The sequence below is a fragment of the Pseudogymnoascus destructans genome, assembly GCF_001641265.1.
Source record: "Pseudogymnoascus destructans isolate 20631-21 unplaced genomic scaffold scaffold_5, whole genome shotgun sequence".
NCBI lineage: Eukaryota > Fungi > Ascomycota > Leotiomycetes > Thelebolales > Thelebolaceae > Pseudogymnoascus > Pseudogymnoascus destructans.
In genome coordinates this window covers 1394693-1413189 of record NW_020167524.1, presented here as the reverse complement: position 1 = coordinate 1413189, position 18497 = coordinate 1394693, and the positions used below count along the sequence as shown (strand labels likewise).

At 53.0% G+C, this 18497-nt stretch overlaps 7 protein-coding genes and 1 non-coding gene across 8 annotated transcripts; 4 read left to right on the top strand and 4 right to left on the bottom strand.

Annotated features, from left to right (window-relative positions):
- Window positions 1–34: 34 nt before the first annotated feature.
- On the bottom strand, window positions 35–2407 carry VC83_02666 (uncharacterized protein). The gene is made up of 3 exons (XM_024466323.1): window positions 2196–2407; window positions 1496–2120; window positions 35–1433 (listed from the first exon to the last, which is right to left on the bottom strand). Exons 2-3 carry the CDS (start codon window positions 1793–1795, stop codon window positions 159–161), a joined length of 1575 nt encoding a protein of 524 aa, XP_024326049.1. The 5' UTR covers window positions 1796–2120; window positions 2196–2407; the 3' UTR covers window positions 35–158.
- Window positions 2408–3330: 923 nt separating this feature from the next.
- On the bottom strand, window positions 3331–7077 carry PRP5 (pre-mRNA processing RNA-helicase; the record flags this gene model as incomplete). Its single annotated transcript, XM_024466322.1, has 4 exons — window positions 3331–6020; window positions 6075–6501; window positions 6556–6867; window positions 6922–7077. The coding sequence occupies 4 exons, from the start codon at window positions 7075–7077 to the stop codon at window positions 3331–3333; spliced, it is 3585 nt and encodes a 1194-aa protein (XP_024326050.1).
- Window positions 7078–7351: 274 nt separating this feature from the next.
- On the top strand, window positions 7352–9135 carry VC83_02664 (uncharacterized protein). The gene is made up of 3 exons (XM_024466321.1): window positions 7352–8080; window positions 8139–8450; window positions 8502–9135. The coding sequence occupies exons 1-3, from the start codon at window positions 7475–7477 to the stop codon at window positions 8601–8603; spliced, it is 1020 nt and encodes a 339-aa protein (XP_024326051.1). The 5' UTR covers window positions 7352–7474; the 3' UTR covers window positions 8604–9135.
- Window positions 9136–11322, bottom strand: CLF1 (NineTeen Complex (NTC) component). The gene has a single exon (XM_024466320.1). The coding sequence runs from the start codon at window positions 11220–11222 to the stop codon at window positions 9207–9209; it is 2016 nt and encodes a 671-aa protein (XP_024326045.1). The 5' UTR covers window positions 11223–11322; the 3' UTR covers window positions 9136–9206.
- A 319-nt stretch (window positions 11323–11641) lies between these two features.
- Window positions 11642–11728, top strand: VC83_02662 (the record flags this gene model as incomplete). The annotated part of the gene is made up of 1 exon: window positions 11642–11728. It is a non-coding gene; the product is annotated as a tRNA-Val (tRNA).
- Window positions 11729–11754: 26 nt separating this feature from the next.
- Window positions 11755–14232, top strand: VC83_02661 (uncharacterized protein). Its single transcript, XM_024466319.1, has 3 exons — window positions 11755–12541; window positions 12589–13138; window positions 13204–14232. Exons 1-3 carry the CDS (start codon window positions 12021–12023, stop codon window positions 13948–13950), a joined length of 1818 nt encoding a protein of 605 aa, XP_024326046.1. The 5' UTR covers window positions 11755–12020; the 3' UTR covers window positions 13951–14232.
- On the bottom strand, window positions 14233–16044 carry VC83_02660 (uncharacterized protein). The gene is made up of 2 exons (XM_024466318.1): window positions 14805–16044; window positions 14233–14758 (listed from the first exon to the last, which is right to left on the bottom strand). Exons 1-2 carry the CDS (start codon window positions 15572–15574, stop codon window positions 14269–14271), a joined length of 1260 nt encoding a protein of 419 aa, XP_024326047.1. The 5' UTR covers window positions 15575–16044; the 3' UTR covers window positions 14233–14268.
- On the top strand, window positions 16028–18385 carry PRP31 (U4/U6-U5 snRNP complex subunit prp31; the record flags this gene model as incomplete). Its single annotated transcript, XM_024466317.1, has 2 exons — window positions 16028–16567; window positions 16657–18385. 2 exons carry the CDS (start codon window positions 16028–16030, stop codon window positions 18097–18099), a joined length of 1983 nt encoding a protein of 660 aa, XP_024326253.1. The 3' UTR covers window positions 18100–18385.
- Between the last annotated feature and the right edge of the window lie 112 nt (window positions 18386–18497).

The following is an 18497-nucleotide window of genomic DNA, read 5'->3' as shown; positions in this document are numbered from 1 at the left end:
TATCAAAATTCTACGACAACTCTGGCATCATCCAAATAGCCATTCATAAAAACAAAATGTCCATCCAAATAAAAAGCCCCCAAACACCTGCGCCTTCCAACACACGAGAGCCCCACAAGTGTACGTATATATTTCTCACATCCCTAATAGGACACCCTTTAAATCCCATTATCCGCGCAAGTGAACACGCCACCAACAGCATTCGCCGCATAGCTATTCATGATACTCTGCACCGACACATACGTTCCCACAGTGAGGAAGAAGAACCCCACCACAATAATGAAGAGATTCAGCCCCAAGACAGCGTATCCATCCAAGCTCTGCTCGTGCAGCCACCTCACGCCGCCATCAACGCGACGCATGCGGATGTACGCTACGCCCCAGAAGATGAATCCGAAGAAGGAGTCGAAGAGGGAGGACATCAAGCTCAGCAAGTCCGAGAAGAACGGGATGACCTCCGCGATGACGAAGGCTCCGAGCCAGGTGAACGCGAGGATACCAGCCCAGGCGGACCATCCGATGACGGTGTGCGAGGACTTGTGGATCGTGCCCTCGAAGATGCGGAAGAAGATGAAGCGGGCGGAGACGGTGGCGTAGAGGACGCCGAGGAAGATGAGGGTGGGGATCATGAAGGAGAAAGACACCTTCTTGTAGATCTCGTTGCCGAGGGAGCCGAAGGCGGGGGCGGTCATGTACTGGTTACCGGTGTAGACGTAGATGACCGCGCCGACGACGGAGAAGACGATGATCTCGGCGATGGTGACGGCCCACAGGGCCTTGGGGAAGTCCTTGGGCTCGCGCATCTCGGCGATGAAGCTGGGGAGGGTGATTTGCCCGATGAAGGTGTAGGAGATGTTGAGGAAGGCGGACATGGCGGCCACGAAGGTGGTGCCGGGGAGGGGGAAGGCGGTGTAGATCGGGGCGCCGAGTTCCTCGGTGAAGCCGAGGGGCTTGTCTTCCAGGCCGGAGAAGATGGTGGCGAGGAGGGCGGAGACGAAGGTGAAGAAGGCGGTGGCGCAGGCGATCTTGGAGAGCGCGTCGAAGGTGCGGGGGAGCGAGCAGAACCAGCAGATGATAGTGGAGATCACGGCGAAGACGACGGTGCATTGGCTGTGGTGCGTCATGGTGTTGAGGTACTTGGCGGTCACCAGGACGTGGAGGCCCTGGATGAAGGTGTTGTTCAGGATGAACATGACGGCCGTGGCGTACCAGACCCAGGTTTTACCCCAGAACAGCATTTGGCCGATGTCACACACGTCCCTGACTTCTGGGTGACGGAGACAGAACTCCCAGAGCACGAGGGACGTGTAGAGCACGACGGCTGCCACGACGACGGTCAGGATGAGTCCAGGGACAAGTCCGAGGATGGAGTAGGACCATGGAAATGACATGATGGCCAAGCAGATGTACTCTGAGAAGAGGAGGAAGGCAGTCTAGGTGAGAAACTTAATATCTGAGCCCGCAAAAAACACACAGCGCGCCATTGAACCCTTACCTTTTGCCAGCTGCAAGTACGATACTGCAGCGCATTCCCCGACTCCAACTCAAGCTGCTTCTCCAGCACATCCTGTCCATTGACCGAGTCCGAGTCCGAGAAGTCGGCGCCCCTCAGATGGGGGAGGACTGGCGCAATTCTGGCGCCGACCTTCAAGCCGCCCTTTCGGGTCCTGTTGCCCTCATCGTCGGCCAGGACGCCGTCTTCGATACGCTTCTCCTTGGCCATTGGGGCGGTTGGGGAAAACGTGTAGTTTGGTAGAGAGGATTCGGAACCTTTGTGGTTCGGATTCAGCGCCATTTTCGACTGGGCCAATGCACGATTGGCTCGAAGTGGGCTTGGGGGTCAGATAGGATGACGAAAGCGGTCTGCATTTACCGCCGTAAGAATACTGCGATTGGGGCGCGAGCCTTTTTCCGAGGTTGGGTTGTTTCAAGAAAGGGTATTCTTCTCGAGTCTGGAGAGTAACTTATGGGGCGGACGCAACAACTGATGATCGGCGATTAGATTGCCTGGACCCTTCGAAACTTGATTGACGTTGAGTTAAGAAACCCGGAAGCTAGAAAAGCAAATTCCAGCAAAAGTCGAAAGGGATAGAGAAGAAGAGGAGAGAAACGGCGGCGAGCTAAGCAGGTTTAATAAGTAAGAAAGTAGAGTATTAAAGTAAGTTAATGCCAGAGGGCAAGGGTAGTGGAGGTACATTTGGTTCGCAGGATTCCTAAAGCGGTACCAAGAAGTGTCCAGCGAAGGTCGATCCAATGCACGACACGCCGCCTTCCATCATGCCCAAGCCATTGGACGACACAGCGTCGCCGACTAAGGGAGTCTATTGTCAGGACTAAAGGAGAGTTGAGTTAGTAAGGGTACATAGTCTGTAAGGGTAGTAGTTGAGGATGTCTGAGGATGTCTGAGGATGTCTGAGGATGTCTGAGGATACCTCATATCTCGCCGACAAAGACAGCCTGTCGCATGGGGTTTACGTAGGCCATGTCGCTATGGGGTATGGCCACAGTGGGTGCACCTTCCCACACCGCCGCTGCCCCCACACACCCACTCGCACTACGTCAGCTACGGATCCCCGCCCCGTCTCCAGTCTCGCCCCATCATAGCGGCTGTCAAAGTGGGCTTTGTTGCTCTACAAGGCGAGGACCGGAATCGGTTTGTGGTGATGGTTGTGGTGATGGTTGTGGTGATGGTTGTGGTGATGGTTGTGGTAATGGTTGTGGTGAGGTTGTGGTGATGGTTGTGGTGGTGGAGGCGGTTGTGGCGGCGGTTGTGGCGGCCACAAAAGTAAGCAAAAGCCGCGGCTGCCTCGTTTTTTAAACTTTCCCGGCTCTTGCACAATGGGAACGGGATGGGAGGCGGTTACACGCCGTCACCACTCGGATTGTCTGCCCTGCGGCGTAAGAGGCCAAGTTGTTGCCCAGACGGTTGGGATGACGATTTAGCGCGGTGCATGACTGGTTGGACGCACCAACAGTACTATGGGATTAGGACCGTCCGAAGACAGTGTTAGTGGTCCGCGTGCAGTGCAGGGACGCCACGGCTGACTATGGTGGTGAGGTGGTGTTGGTGTCCTAGGAACGAAACCCTGATGTCTAGTGATGGGATGGATTATTGGAGGAGAAATATGCAGTTACAACTTGGAGAGGAAGGTGGGTTATATTTTCCTCGAGTCGATCATGGGATGGGCCACGACTCGCTGTTGACAACGTTACATGCATGGTATGTAAGAGACTGTGCTTGGTACATTCTGTTGATATTTCAGAGACAAGAGGCATCTCTTGACCACCGCCCCAATGCGCCATTTTGGTATCTCATAATATAGCTAACACCTAAGTAACCGTGTATCTCCCCCCAACAGGCGCCCTACTATCCACCTCCGCCGCCGCCATGGTCCCCTCCTTCAACAACCGCATTAGCTCCCTCATAGCGTTCGTGACCACGAGCTCCGTATCGCCCTCCACCAGGATATACAATTTCGGGTCCCCACCGGCCTGCACCTCCTTGCCCGCCGGATAGAAGCTCCCCTTCGTCGTGATGCTGGTCCCTGTCGCCTCGAGGATCTTGGCGACATTAGTGCGATTCGTGACGGCCCAGCGCGCTTTCTGTGGGAAGTCGTTGATCTCGAGCGTCGCGTGGAAGGCGCCTGCGTCGGGGCCCTTGTTATCGATCGGCACCCCCGAGCGCAGCTGCCCGGTCTTGTTGAGGCGCGAGTTGATGGCGTCGATGGCCGATGCCACCTTGTCCAGTGGGTTCTTGGACCCGGAGCCCGCGGTTGCGGTCTCGGTGCGGTGCACTGTAATCTTACCGTCCAGATCAATGCCCTTGGGTACCCCCACGAGCTGCGCTGGAGCTGCAGGTGCAGGTGCAGGGGTTGTCGCTGACTGGACGGTGGAGGCGGCCTTGAGTAGGATCCCGTCGTCGCCCTTCTCTTCCTTTTCTTCTTCGTCGTCGCCTTCGGTCTTGTGCGTCTTACGCTCGCGCATCCGTGCGGCTTCACGCTCCTGGTCGAGGCGCTCTAGACCCTTACCACCAAAGCCAGAACTGTCTTGGGATTTGCCAGTCTTAACCTTGGCTCTGAAGGCCTTCCTCATTTCATTGAGGCGGTCTGGGACGGGCTGCCCGCTTTGTTCCAGGGCCTTCGATATGCCAACTGAGTATTGCTCTTGATCCCCTGTGATGAATGTAACTGCTGTGCCCGTATTACCCGCCCTACCAGTTCGGCCAGCTCTATGAACATAATCTTCCAGATGATTGGGCGCATCATAGTTGACAACGAGTTTTAGCTGCTTCACGTCCAATCCTCGTGCAGCAACAGATGTCGCAATCATAATTGGCGTTACACCAGCCTTGAAATCGTCAATGGTGGAATCTCTGTCAATTTGGTCTTTGCCACCGTGAATCGACATGCAGGGGTAGCCTTTCCGCATGAGATCTTTGAGCAAATCGTCGGCTTTCTCCTGGCGGTCGACAAACACGAGGGTGCGCGCATCTTCGTCCTTGTCGTATAGTTCGCCAAGAAGCTCCAGTAGGCGGATGAACTTATCATCCTCCTCACGGACCTCTACTATTTGGGTGATTTCGGGTGCGACTACACTCCTTCCACCGACAGTGATTTCCACAGGATCATTCAAGGTCTTCTTGGCGAGGGCGTCCATAATCCTTGGCATGGTAGCGGAGAACATAATGGTCTGCCTATTGGGGCGGATATTGGCAAAGATTTTCATGACTTGCGGCTCGAAGCCCATATCGAACATGCGGTCTGCTTCGTCGAGGACAACATATGTCACGCGTCTCAAGTTAGTTACCCGACCAGAATTGGCAGCGAGGAGATCAATCATGCGGCCAGGAGTGCACACGATGATCTCGGCGCCGCGCTTGAGCTCGGCAATTTGATCTTTGATAGGGGCGCCTCCATAGGCACAAACAGCACGAAGATTCATAGATTTTAGAAATGGCTTGGCCTCCTTGTGAATCTGGGTTGCGAGTTCTCTTGTTGGTGTCATGATTAGACCGATAGGTCCATCCGAGCCTTCAAGAGGCGGTTGGTCACGAATGTGTCGGAACATAGGTAACATGAAGGCCATGGTCTTTCCTGATCCAGTCTTGGCCACACCGATAACATCCCTACCTGACATGATGGCAGGGAGAGCTTGCATCTGAATAGCAGTGGGCCTTTCGTAGCCAAGCCTTTTGATAACATCCAGCGACTGAATGTTGAGACCGCATTGTGACCATTTCTGCACAGGTATTGGCACGTTCTTTCCCGACACCTTAATCCCATCGAGCTCGAGACGTAGATCCGCTAGTGCAGCTTCCGTCATCCCAGCAAGCTCCGCTGGTTCCGTATAGAAATTCTTACGAAATGGCGCCAGGTCCAGCTTTGCGTAGTTGATCACTGGCAAATCCTTCTTCTTTCGTACTTTGCTGACCATAGCTAGAATATCTTCGGGCTCCGAATCCAATGTTCCAGCCTGGTCCTCTTCGTCACCAAAGATCGGCTCCGGTTCGTGTTGGCTCTTGCTCTTGTTTTTATTGAAATTGGTGGTTGTCTTTGGCGCCGCAAAGGGGTCTCCCATTTCCTCCATGAAAGCATCCAGGGGATCAACTTCTTCCTCCTCTTCTTCTTCTGCAGCAGCTTGCTCGGGTTGTGCTTCAGGGGCTTCCGCCATTGCGACATCGGCAGCTGCACCGTCAGCCTGAGTGTTGTTCTCAGCCTGCAAACGTTCTTCTCGTCGTTCAGCTGCAGCTCGGGCTGCTGCTGCGGCCTCTTCTTCAGTCCCAGCTTCCATGTCGACATCGCCGTCATCATCGCTTTTCTCATCACCGTTAGCTTGCGCAGTATCGTCGTCTTCATTGTTTGCCACGGGAAGGGACGGTAGCTTTTCAAGTTTCTTCCTCATTCCTTCATCATCTCCAAACACCAAGCCCCTCTTTGCTGAAGATTTCTCTTGGTCCTGGGCAGATTTCGCTCCAAGGCCAAATGCGCTTAGATTTCCACGGGCTTTGGGTAATGCAGAGGCTATTGTCTTAGTTAGCAATGTTGTAGATACAGTTGCAGATAGGTGTAGCTTGCCTCTTGAAGAACTAGAAAACGCTGGAAGGTTTTTGTCGGCTTGAACACCGTTTGTCGCAGATAGTGAAGTAGCGGACGTTTGAGCCAATTCAATGCCTGGTGTGTTCTTGTTAAGAGCAGCAGCAGCATTCAGTTTTTCAGATGCTCTCCTTGCAATTGCTTTGGGGTCAAACTTTCCAGCATATGGCGCAGGGGAGCCTGGAGACGCCGTGTCAGCCAACAGTGCTGTCGATCCAGGTGTCGCACTCGGCGAGCCATTAGCCTTCACGTCGATTTGGTCCAGTAGTTTCCGTGTGCCACCTGCTTCCAGCTTCTCTTTCTGCTCCTTCTGTTCAGCAACCTTCTTCTTCCAGGCTTCTAACTTTGCCAGTCTTTCCGCCTTCTTTTGTTCATCGGTCGGTGCACTGGGCGCTGGATGTTGTTCGGCCTGAAGAAGTTTGTTAGATTACTTCTCAATTTGATAAAGGAGTGTAGAACATACAGCATTGCGCTTTCCATCAGGTTCCCGGTTTGTCCTACTATCACGACCATCATAAGGTCTAGAACGTGAGTATGAGTTAGTTTGATCCTCGTGGCGTCTATGAAGCGTGTCACGGGAGTCATCTCGCCTGTCCCTGTAATCTCGATCACGGCTTCGGCGTCGCCTTCGGTCTGGAGAGCGGTCTCTGTCTAGTTGCCTCTCTCTGGAGGGTCTGCGGTCTCGAGACCTATCTCGTCGTCTATACCCATCGTCTCTTCGACCTATTGAGCGATCTCGTTGGCGGGGTAAATCGCGTGAATCTCGGTGGCGTCGCTTGAAATAGTCGTTAGCAAAAGAACTCTTCTGATACTCATCACGACTTCTTACATCGATGCTGCGAGAACGGCTCCTCCGCCGTGGCGCCCCTCGTGGGTCATCCCGACGGTCTCTGTCGTGTCGAATGTCATCGTCTCTTCTGCTTCTTTTGGAGGAGTGGTGAGATCCTGTAGCCGATGGTGAGCGAGAATCCCTTCGACGCGCCATGGCTGCGCCGTTATGACTTAAGTTAGAAGTACTCTTGTAAGCTTCTCGCAATTCTCAACTATATTTCTACCGTCGTTCCGTGCGAGTGCCGTATAAATCAGACTGGTGGCTGGTTATTGTTCCCAGGCATAAGTAATTGACCGACTGTCGCAATATCAACTTGAATTCACAAGGCAAATGCTTAAATTGCACTACTGGTTCATTTCGGTCGCCGTGTGTCCCGTTGCAGCATAAGCTCAAAAGCTCCAGGTCCCACTTGAGCTCGCTCCAGCCTCCTCGTTGTTTCAGGGACAACTGAGACGTCCACGAAGTCCTTTGAGAGATCGAGACTTGGTCGTCGCAAATATACGGAATACATCTCCATTGAAGAACACAGAACTTGAATCGCAACATCGCCATGTTTTCCGCAATCGGCAGAGCAGCAATTGGGAGGATTAGGGGAGGTAGATCAACAGCACGCGTCCCGCAACAGATCCAGCGCGTCCAGATCACCCAGAGTGGAAAGAATGCGCTACAATCGGATTTTCATAGACGCGCTCTTGTCATTCTCTCCAGCAAGCGTCTTTACAGCGCTTCTACCACCAAGCCGACCAAGCCAGCTTCAGATAAGCCAGCTAAGAAACGCGCCTCTACCACTACCAAGAAGGCCGTGAAGAAACCGGCAGCGAAGAAGGCGAAGAAGGTGCTGACCGGGAAGCAGCAAGAGAAGAAGGAGGCGGATGCTATTAAGGTGAAGATACAGGCACAGAAGAAGAAGGAGGCGGATGCTATTAAGGTGAAGGTACAGGCACAGAGGAAGAAGGATAGGAAGGTCGTGGAGGATGAGAAAGCCAAAATTCGAGAGCTAAAGGCCAAGGTCTTGACTCCACCAAAGAAGCTCCCTGCTACGGCCTGGACAGTATTGAACTCAGAGTCCGTCTCGCAGCACCCGGGGCTTCCAATGGCAGACTTGGTCAAAGATTCGTCCGCCAGATACAAGACTCTAGATCCATCTACACGAGAGGTGAGTCCATCTGATACTGTATCCAGTGGCACTACAAGGTCTATGCTGACATTCGTAGACCTATAACCAAAAAGCCAACGCAAATAAGGCCACAAATGATGCAAGCTACGAATCCTGGCTGGCATCCCTATCCCCACAACAGATATACGACTCAAACCATGCCCAGCAACGTTTAAAGCACCTTGGCTTGATAAAACAAGGAAAGCATCTGAAGATCGATGACCCCAGAATCCCCAAGAGACCTTTGCCCGCATACATACATTTTGTCAAGGAGAGATACGCCAGCGGCGACTTCAAGGGAATCTCTCCAGTCGAGGCAGCGAAGGTTCTGACCCAGGAGTACAAGGCCCTGTCAGAATCTGAGAAGAAGGTGCGTTTTATATGAGCTAATCCACGAGAAAGAACTGACACTTCTACGCAGTTGTATGAGGACCTCGCTGTGGCAGAGCGCGAAAGATATGCCAAGGAGATGACCAGCACTTTCGGGACAACCAGGCCAGTCGCATCATCCGTCTCGTCGTAAATATGTGAATATTGTTGAAAGTTAGCTTTGCGATGCACTTCTCCTTTGGCCCTATGTCGATGTATAATTTTTATCCCTTATGGTATACAATTCCGGAGCCATCCGTGGCGGAAGCGGTTTGTGCTGTAGATGCGAGACGCTTGCAATCTCACCAGGCGGATTGGCTCTTTGCTGGGTTCTGGCGATACGATTAGTGGCTTTGTACGATGCTATTCTCCTTTCTTTCTCTATGGGATGAGAGGGGAAGGGGTTGGGTGGAAGGTGCGGGGGCTTTCGTCTTTTATGGGAATAATTATATCAGAATCAAGAGTTCTACATGTTGACTTGAAGCGCTTGGTCTTGTGAGTAGCGTTTTTTGCGGAATGGAGTATCTCCTTGGACAACTATTAAACCTGATGCCAGCGTGGTGCAGGATTAATTGATATAAAAGGAGCTTCGAAACTATTGAGCGAACACATTAATTTCGTGGCCATACATGCGTTTCAAGACGTTAAAACACCTCTACTTGAGGTGTATTTACATTCAACAATGGACCACAAATCTTTTGATGTCCAAACTTCGATTTCATTAGTACGATCTTTGTAGATACCAGCACCGCCATTCTTACACGCCCCCGCCCTTCTCCTTCCACAGCCTTGCAGCTTCCATAAGCCCACCAAGTCTCTTCTTCCCCTCTTCCTCGTCCGGGAACACGTAATCCACATACTCCTCATAGGTATCATCGTCCATCTTTCTCCTCCTCTTCGTCTTCCTTGGCTGCTTCTTCGTCAGCCCCTCCTGGCTCGCCTCGTCGCCATGAGTCATCTCAAAGCTTAGGTGCGCCGCCAGCAGTGCCGCCCTCTCCTCCTTCAAATCCCGTTCTTTCATACTCTTGTGTGCACGCTCAAATACCTTCCTCGCTCTGTCCTTCGCAGCATCGCTAATCGGCCTTTCTTCTTCTTCTCCTTCCTCTTCCTCGTCGGGAATATTGATCTCAAAGTGCGCATATGAGATCCAGACCTTCACGTGTCCTGTCTTCTCTAATAACCTTTCGTACAGACTCCTTGTGCGCTCGTACTCTCCCTCCTCCTCCTCAAAGTCGATATAGCTCTTCCACACCAGTTCTGGCATATCAAGCATTTGTTGGTTAATAGCCAGCTCATACACGGCCCGTGCCCTCTCCAGATCATCCAGTCCGCGCTCCAACTCTGCAAACCTTATCCAAGCTGATGAGTTCGCAGGGTTGAACATGAGCGCCTTCTGATACAGCGTCCTGCATCGCGCAAACTCGAACAGCTTGAGTTCCAGAGCGACATACCCAGTGAACAATTTGTCTTTCGGGCACATCCCAATTGCCTGCCCCAGCATCTTCCTAGCCTTCCCCAGATCCTTTTGGCGGACTTCAAACATCGCTGCAAGGAGCCAGATCTTGGCGAATGTGAACTTCTTATGCGGAACTAGGCGCATGCATTCGGCGTACACCTGGCGCGCCCGAGATACATCACCAGCTTCCATCTCTTCCCAGATGGCATAGAAGATCCACAGATAAATGTATCGCCTCCAATGCCTCTTTTCCTGACTCGGCGGTAGTTGCGCAATCGCACGTTCGTATACGTCGCGCACCCTGTCCAGGTCACCCGATGTCTCTTCCAAGCGTGCGTAATCGATCCAGGTATCATAGTTCTTCGAGTTCTCTTTGAGTTGTTCTTCATACTGCACCCGGCGTTTCGATAATATGACGTCCTCCACACCCTCGCGGTCACCGAATTGCTTCTCGAAAGTCGTGTATGACTTGTGTAGGGCTAAAGATTTCGATCTTGGGAGACGATCTAAGGAGTATTTGTAGATGGCGCGGGCGCGCTCGTATTCCTTGAGTTTGGCTTCGTAACGTGCGTATGCGATGAAGAGTCGCTCGTCCATAAAGTCTTCTCCCAGAGCTTCAACAGCCATACCGAACACCTCGCGCACCAGATCGCTCGTTCCATATTCCTCCTCGAAGCGTGTCCACTTAATCCAGTTTCTTGGCTCCGGGTGTACTGTCGTGAAGCGCGCAAAGATATCTCGGGCTCGCTGGTATTCCCCATATCGTTTCTCAAGCTTAATGTAGCTGCTCCACGCCGCCTCATCTGGCTCCCAGCTCATCCAGCGCTCAAACACTTGTCTTGTTCCGGGGATATTTCCTAGCATCTCCTCCATATAGGCATATTTGTACCACAGCTTATCCACGCGGGGTAGAATCGTCACTGCTCTGTCCAGCAAATTCCTCGCATGGTTGATATTCCTCGTCTTCATCTCCGCCTCAATATATCGTATCCACAGCGTAACGCTCGTCGAGTCCACATCCAGCGCTCTCTCGAAGATACTCCTCGCGCGCTTGAATTCTTTTTGCTCCAGTTCCCATTGTGCATAGCGCATCCAATTGTTCATATTAATCCGGTTCCGTTGCACATAGTCCTCAAACTCTTTCCTTTTCCGACCCTGAAACTCATGAAGCTCCTCTAGATCTGCGAAGCGCTGCGTAGGCGCTTGAAGGCCAGGCTCCTGTCGGTCGACGGCCTCGCGCAGAAGCTGTTCGGCGGAGATTTGTTGAGGCGCGGGGGCCTTGTTTTTGACCCGCGGAGGGCCATGGGAGGACTCCATGATGGCGGTGGAGGAGGAGAGCTCGGAGGGGCGTGTGTTGTTGGGTTGCAGACTTGGGTTGGTTTTGTTAGATATTTGATATACTTTTGGGTTGGGAGGTAGACACGCCAAGAAAGCATACTTAAAACTAGCGGCCGCTCTATGTTGATAGCATAGCCAATAAGAGCCTTATAATATAGGCAGAACTTGTTCTGAGAGTTTATAGAGTACTGCATTTACACCTAAAGATGAGCTAACTCGGTCGCTATGGGTGATAATTATCATCCGTTTTCATAGAAACCTGCTGTGATTCCAAACGCTTTCTTTGCCAATTCCCCACCAAGCGCGGTCACTTCCAACACTCTAAAGGACAAGCATTAATGACATCCACGTTCTATGGATGGTATTGATCAGCTTAGCCGAGCCAGTATCACCACAATGGACGATTAGTGTAGTGGTTATCACGTTTCCTTTACAAAGTCATCAGACGCGGAAAAGGTCGCAGGTTCGATCCCTGCATCGTTCATAACATTTTGCTCCCTTTTTTGTCTGGGTTTGTTTTATTTTTGCTTCCCTTTTGCTCCTTGCGATTGTCCTCAACTGGTCGCGGTGGCTATACAGTAATTTTTACGTTACTTCGTGGTTATTTGGGTAACGGTGGTCGTGACCATCCGGTCCACCTCCTATCCGTCCTTGCTTGGACCTTGGACTTGGACCCTTCACATACCGCATTGGCCGCGGAGAAGCGGGTGGTAGCAATGCAATCGATGAGGAAGCGCCAACCAGTATACAGAGGGATAAACAGATGAATCTCCAGCAATGATGGAGGCCGAGGCAGTTCTTCACCAGCAAATGCCCTCGAGCTATCGCAATCTGCAACCGCAGGTGTCTCATGGTCTCCAGCACGGCCAGCCTCACATGTCCCACCAGAGTCTAGGGCCACAGAACGGGCTCGGTCTGAGCGGCCTTGATGATAACGACGCCGTGTTTCAACAAGGCTTGCAGAGTTTTCAGAGTGCCTCGCACACCCAGGTCTTTCATTCGCCAAACACGTTTGATGGTAATCATGGCCATCGACATATGCACCACCAGCCTTCTGGGAGCCCGCATACCCCTCAGCAACACCAACCGCACCATCCCTTCCCCATCCTGACCCATCTGCAACACAATGCGATTGCGAAATTGCAGGAAGATGAAGATATCTTTGGGTCTCCCGGTGGCCCGGACCAGAAGAGCAATGGCCATTTAAGCACCCGGGTCGTTGCGGACCCTCCGAACATTGCTGAATGGCGCAAGAAGCTATTCGACGTGGACGAAATGATAACCTTGAGTCAAGACCAGTAGGTAATACGAACACTCATGCGATTATATATACTAACAGCCGCAGGTTCGAAACATACTTTGCGCATGTCGACAATGTCTACTCTCATCGATCAACACAACGATATAAGCGCAAGCCATTCGTCTCTCACTACTGGGATTGCAGGTTGAAAGGACGCCCGCCGGGCACACCCAAGTCCGAAGATCCGAATAAGAAAAAGCGCAAGCGTGTGGCACGCGAGCGTGATCTATGCGATGTCAAAATCAAGATTACAGAGTACTTGCCTGGAGCCATGTTGCGCCCAGATTTCGTCCCCGATGAGGGCCAGAGCATTGATGGAAATCATAATGGGGAGTTCTACTCGCCCAACACCACTACAGGGCTAGGCGTTCAAGACTCTCGGCGGCCTTATGGTGGTTCTGGTGAACAAGGCCACCCTGGGAGCACCGGTGAACGATTCTACACAATACAACGGGTCAATGGTAATGGCGGGAACGGTAAAGGAGATGGGATTGCTGGACCTCATAAACACACGCTAGAAGAAAGTGACAGGGTCAAGAAGAACAGCGTCCAACGCTTTCTCATGAAGAGAGACAAAGAAAAGAGAAAGTCTATGGTTAGTCATGCTTTTCATGTTCTATATTTCCCTGCTCCTTAATCAGACGCTCTAACACATATCAGAAATCAACCAACCCCAAGGCCAGCGGTGCTGCCCTTGTGACGACCCGCAAACGCTCAAAGGACCAAGATCTTAAACTCTTCGGGACATGCAGCAGCCCCTACGTGCACCGAGTCTGGATCGCCCTAGAAGCCAAGGACATCCCATACCAATATATCGAAGTCGACCCCCTGAGAAAACCCGCCGCTCATCTAGAAATCAACCCCGCCGGTCCTGTTCCCACCCTCCGCCACGGCAACTGGGGCTGCAGCGACTCCACAGTGCTCTTGGAGTATCTGGACGACCTCGACCTTGGCATCCCCCTGATGCCAAGCGATCCATGCCTGCGAGCTACGGCGCGTCTCTGGGCAGACCACGTAAACCGCGCCGTGGTGCCAGCGTTCTACAGGGTGCTGCAGTTCAGCCCTGCAGACAAGACGCTGGGGGCGGTAGCGACACTACAGGACGAGATCAACAAGATGGTTGAGGCTGCGGACGTCGAGGGCCCTTTCTTCCTCGGCGCGACGCTCGGACACGTTGATATCGTGTTCGCGCCGTGGATGCTAAGATGTAGCCGCATGCTCAAGAAGTCCCGCGGCTGGCCGGATCCAGAGCCGGGAAGCCGCTGGGAGAGGTGGGTTGGTGCTGTAGAAGGGTGTGAGGCAGTTAGGGCGACAGTCTGTGGAGAGGATGTGTATGAGGATGCGTTTGCGCGGTGGACGCAGGGGAAGGGCACGGAGGTTGAGGATGGGGGGTATGGAGTTCCGTGAAGGGTGTTGGTTGTTAGGAGTTTTGTATGTGGTGGCGCTTGGGATGATCCGGACATGTGGAAACGATTTATGTGGCGTTTGTGGGATTGGAGTTTATCGAGCGGTTTTATGATAGGCTGAGTGAGTATGGTTGGGTTTACGATACTGATTGGGTAATAACATTATATGGGACTATATGAATGCAAATGTTTGGTCTATCAAATCTAAAAGTTGCATACATAAGTGTTTGGGTTTGCAATAGAGGCTGCTCAAACTTCAAACTCATCATAAGTTATTAGGATAGCCACAAACTATAAAATTACCCCCAAACATTACATATTACCCGCTCAAGCTCTCAATCTCCACCACTTCCCTCGCCATCTCAAGCTGCTCATCTGTCTTACAAATAAGCACCTTGTGCTTTCCCTTCCTACTAATATCCCGCACCACGTCATCACCTCCCCCTTTACCATTCGCCTCCTCTCCTATTGCAAACCCCAAACATGCGCACCGCTCAACAACACTCTTCCTCAGCTCAGCGCTCTTCTCACCAATCCCGCCAGCGAAGACCAGAGCATCTACCTCGCCGTGCAGGCTAACGTAGTATGCGCCGATAAAGCCACAGATACGGTCAACAAACAAATCAAACGCCAGCTTCTTCGCGGGGTCCTTGTCGTACCCCGCGCTGATGGCACCAAAGTCCGTCGTGCCAGTCAGCGCTTTCCAGCCGGACTGCTTGTTTAGTATGTCCTCAGCGCGCGAGACGTGGAGGTCTTTTGTAGACGCGGGTGACAGCTTGCCCACGTCTGAGGCATAATGAAAGACGAGACTGTAGCTATTAGACGGTGCAAACCCTCCAAGGCCAAAGCACTTACCTAGGATCTACGCTCCCGCTCCGTGTCGCGCCTGGCAGCCCCGCCAGCGGCGTGAGGCCCATACTCGTATCCCAGCTCTTACCTCCCTTAATGGCACACGCACTCGCTCCAGACCCGAGATGCAGGGCAATCAAGTTAGTCTCCTCTGGCTTCTTGCCCAAGAATCCTGCTACGGTACGTGTGATAAATGAATAAGATAACCCATGGAACCCATACTTCCGCAATCCATTCTTGCGCGCCACTTCTTGGTTGATTGGGTACGTGCGGACATGCTCTGGTAAGCCCCGGTGGAACTGTGTGTCAAAGCATGCGACGTTGCGCGTGCCGGGCAGCTTGTCAAGACAGCTGCGCACTATTGATAGGGCGGGGGCATTGTGAAGTGGTGCCAGGCTACTCAGTTCTTCCAGAGTCTGGAGTGTCTCCTTCGTGATAGCCTGTTGCTTGGAGTAGTCTCCACCATGCACAACACGGTGGCATACATGCGTAATGTCCTTCTTGCTTGCTAGCTCGGTTAGCTTTGAGTCATTTACCAGCTCATCCAAGAGGATCGAGAACGCGGCGCCTTGGTCCTTGACGTCCTGTTTCCGCTCCTTTCCTTTGGATACTGTAGTGGAGCCACGGGTGTATGATAGCTTTGCCGGCGGGGCCGTCAGCCCATCGAGCTGAGCTTCTGCAATTTGGTGTGGTTCCGAGGAGGAGAGTGTAAAGACACTGACTTTGACGGAGGAGGAGCCCGCATTGACAGCAAGGATTAGCGGTTTGGTAGGCATGGCGTTTCAACACGTAAACAATGCAAGAGTTGGGCTTCGATTGCGTAGTAAAGATACTGAATATTGGATCAGATCAGAAAAGGTCAGCCCAGCCTGAGTCGTTTGTTGATAGAGGAGGACATTATGACGTCAGGTATCATGACCCCTCGTCCTCGTCCTCCCTTGCACCCTCCCACCCCTTACGAGGCCCTTTCGATCCCATGCGCGTCCAATTGCTAGTTTTTAAGCCAAAATGAAACTATTAAAGTCCTATAACTCCTCAGTTCCCTATGTACACATAAGTACCACCTTGTCCCATTGATGAAGGGTCACTAGGGAAGTAAACATTTCGTCATAGGCGCCAAAAAGCTACTTCAGGGCATAGATTGACCCTCAGGACAGGGTTGATTAAGAGGACACGTTGCCATGGGGTTGCTTTTGATATTTAGCGTGTAGTTTTGGTGAAATGGTCCAATGTTATCATATTCTGCTGCTTTGGTGACCATTATCCCATCATCGTACTACCCTCATTCTATCACAAGGCTGCCATTTAAAGTTCTCAGCCTTGTCCGAGGCACGCTAAACCAAATCACATTAGCGCGAGGCGACAATAATTATTGTCACGACCGCAGCCTTCCAAATATTCCAACGCAACGCAGCAATCTCGTTCGCTCTCAAGACTTATACGTCAAGATGTCGACTCTTGCCGATGAACTTTTGAACGACTTTGAGGACTCGGGCTCAGAGGGGGAGCCCGAGACCGAGAATGGCGGCCTCTTCCCCGAGGCGGACTGGCATGCGCCGACAAACAACGGGAATGGCGAGACCATGGAGCTCGATGGGGACGAGGAGGATATGGAAGAGGACGAGGACATGGCGGGCGCGGGCAATGCGATAGATCTGATGGATGGTGAAGAGACGACGAAGGCCAAGGTCGAGAAGATGCAGCTTGGAGGCGTCGATGATGTGCGCAGCGTCGCGGGTCTGATGAAGACCCTCGAGCCAGTATTAGAGGTCAGTACTCCCCCTTCCCAGCCCCGTCTCTGAACAGAGGTTTACATCTTCTATTTGTACCAGTCCTGACATCTTCCGCGCGCCTACAGAAGATATCATATTTCCAGAACCTACCAGCGGACCAGCAGACAACGCACGTCGGCTCGATTGAGGACAACCCCGAGTACCACCTTTTAACCCAATCGAACACGCTCTCAACATCCATCGACAGCGAGATCATCCTCGTCCACAAGTTCATCCGAGACCATTACTCCACGCGCTTCCCCGAGCTCGAGACAATGGTCCAAAACCCCCTCGATTACGCCAAAGTCGTCGCCATAATCGGCAACGGCCCCATGGACAACGAGAACATAAAGCGCCTCCAAACCTCCACCGACAACCTCCTCGGCACAACCCTCCGCGCCGTCCTGGACGGCCCCTCTCTCATGATCGTCACGGTCGAAGCAACCACCACCAAAGGCCGCGCCCTCACCCCCTCGGAACTCTCCCGCGTCCTGCACGCCTGCGAAATGACCCTCTCCCTCGACCGCGCCAAGCGCACCTTAACCGACTACGTACAATCGCGGATGACACTCTTCGCCCCAAACCTCACCGCCCTAATCGGCTCTCTCACCGCAGCGCAACTCCTCAACTTCGCAGGCGGCCTGACTGGCCTGGCCAAAACACCAGCTTGCAACCTCGCCTCCCTCGGCTCTAAGAAGACAGCCGGAACAGGCTTCGCCACGAACGTCGGAGCCCGCCAACAGGGATTCCTCTACCACTCCCCCATCATCGCGGGGGTACCCCCCGACCTCCGCCGCCAAGCCCAGCGCATCGTCGCAGCAAAACTCGTCCTCGCCGCGCGCGTCGACCGCGTGCACTCCTCCCCCTCCGGTGCAACAGGCGAGGAGCTAAAAGCAGCCTGTCTCGAGCGGCTGGAGAAACTCACCATCCCCCCTCCCAACAAGGGAGCGCGCGCGCTACCAGCGCCGGATGACAAGCCGAGCCGTAAGCGGGGAGGGAGGCGCGCGAGGAAGGCCAAGGAGGCTACTGCTATGACGGATCTGCGGAAGGCGCAGAATAGGATGGTGTTTGGGAAGGAGGAGGCGGAGGGCGGGGGTGAGAAGCAAGGGGTTGAGGCGGGGAGGATTAGGAGACTACAGATTGATCCGCGCACGCGCGCGAAGCTCGGGAAAAAGAATCCCGGCTGGGGCGCCGCGACGCCCGCACCCGGCAGCGGAACGGCGTCGAGTCTCCGCGGATTCGGCGGTGGCGTCGGGGCCATGGATCTTAGAGGGAAGGGACTTAGGGAGAGTGGAGTGGGGGCGGCGGGGACGGCGAGTAGTGTTGTTTTTACGCCGGTGCAGGGGCTGGAGTTGGTGGATCCCAAGATTAGGGATGAGGTTGCGAGGAAGAGGAAGGCGGAGGAGGAGGGGTGGTTTAAGGGGGGGACGTTTACGCAGGTTGGTGGTGGGAATGGGGGGTTTAAGGTGCCGGATGCGAAGAGGGTGAAGAGTGGGATGGGCCCGCCCGCGTTGCCGGGGGGTAGTTAAAGGGATGAGGGACGGAGAGGAGGTGTAGATTTGTGTATTATAGGGGCGTTTGGCATTTGGCGAATGGTGGGGTGTACATAGAGGGATATCCGCGTGGATCTTGAGGCGTTGCGGGGCACGACGATGGGAGGTATGGAGAGAATAGGGGGTGGTCGAAGATTTAATACTGGATCGTGGAATACACATCCAAGAAATACAAATTGGAGACGTTCTGAGAAGCTCTTACTATTTCTATTTATTCGTTTTCAGCCAGGACTGGCGAGTGTAGTTGTGATATAGGTAGGCGTTTATGGATTTATCTGTCCATTGATTTTGTGATATTCAAATCCACGCGATTCTTTCTCTCTTTTTACGTCTTTGACCAGACGTGTTGATAGGGGTAAATGTGTTTATATCTT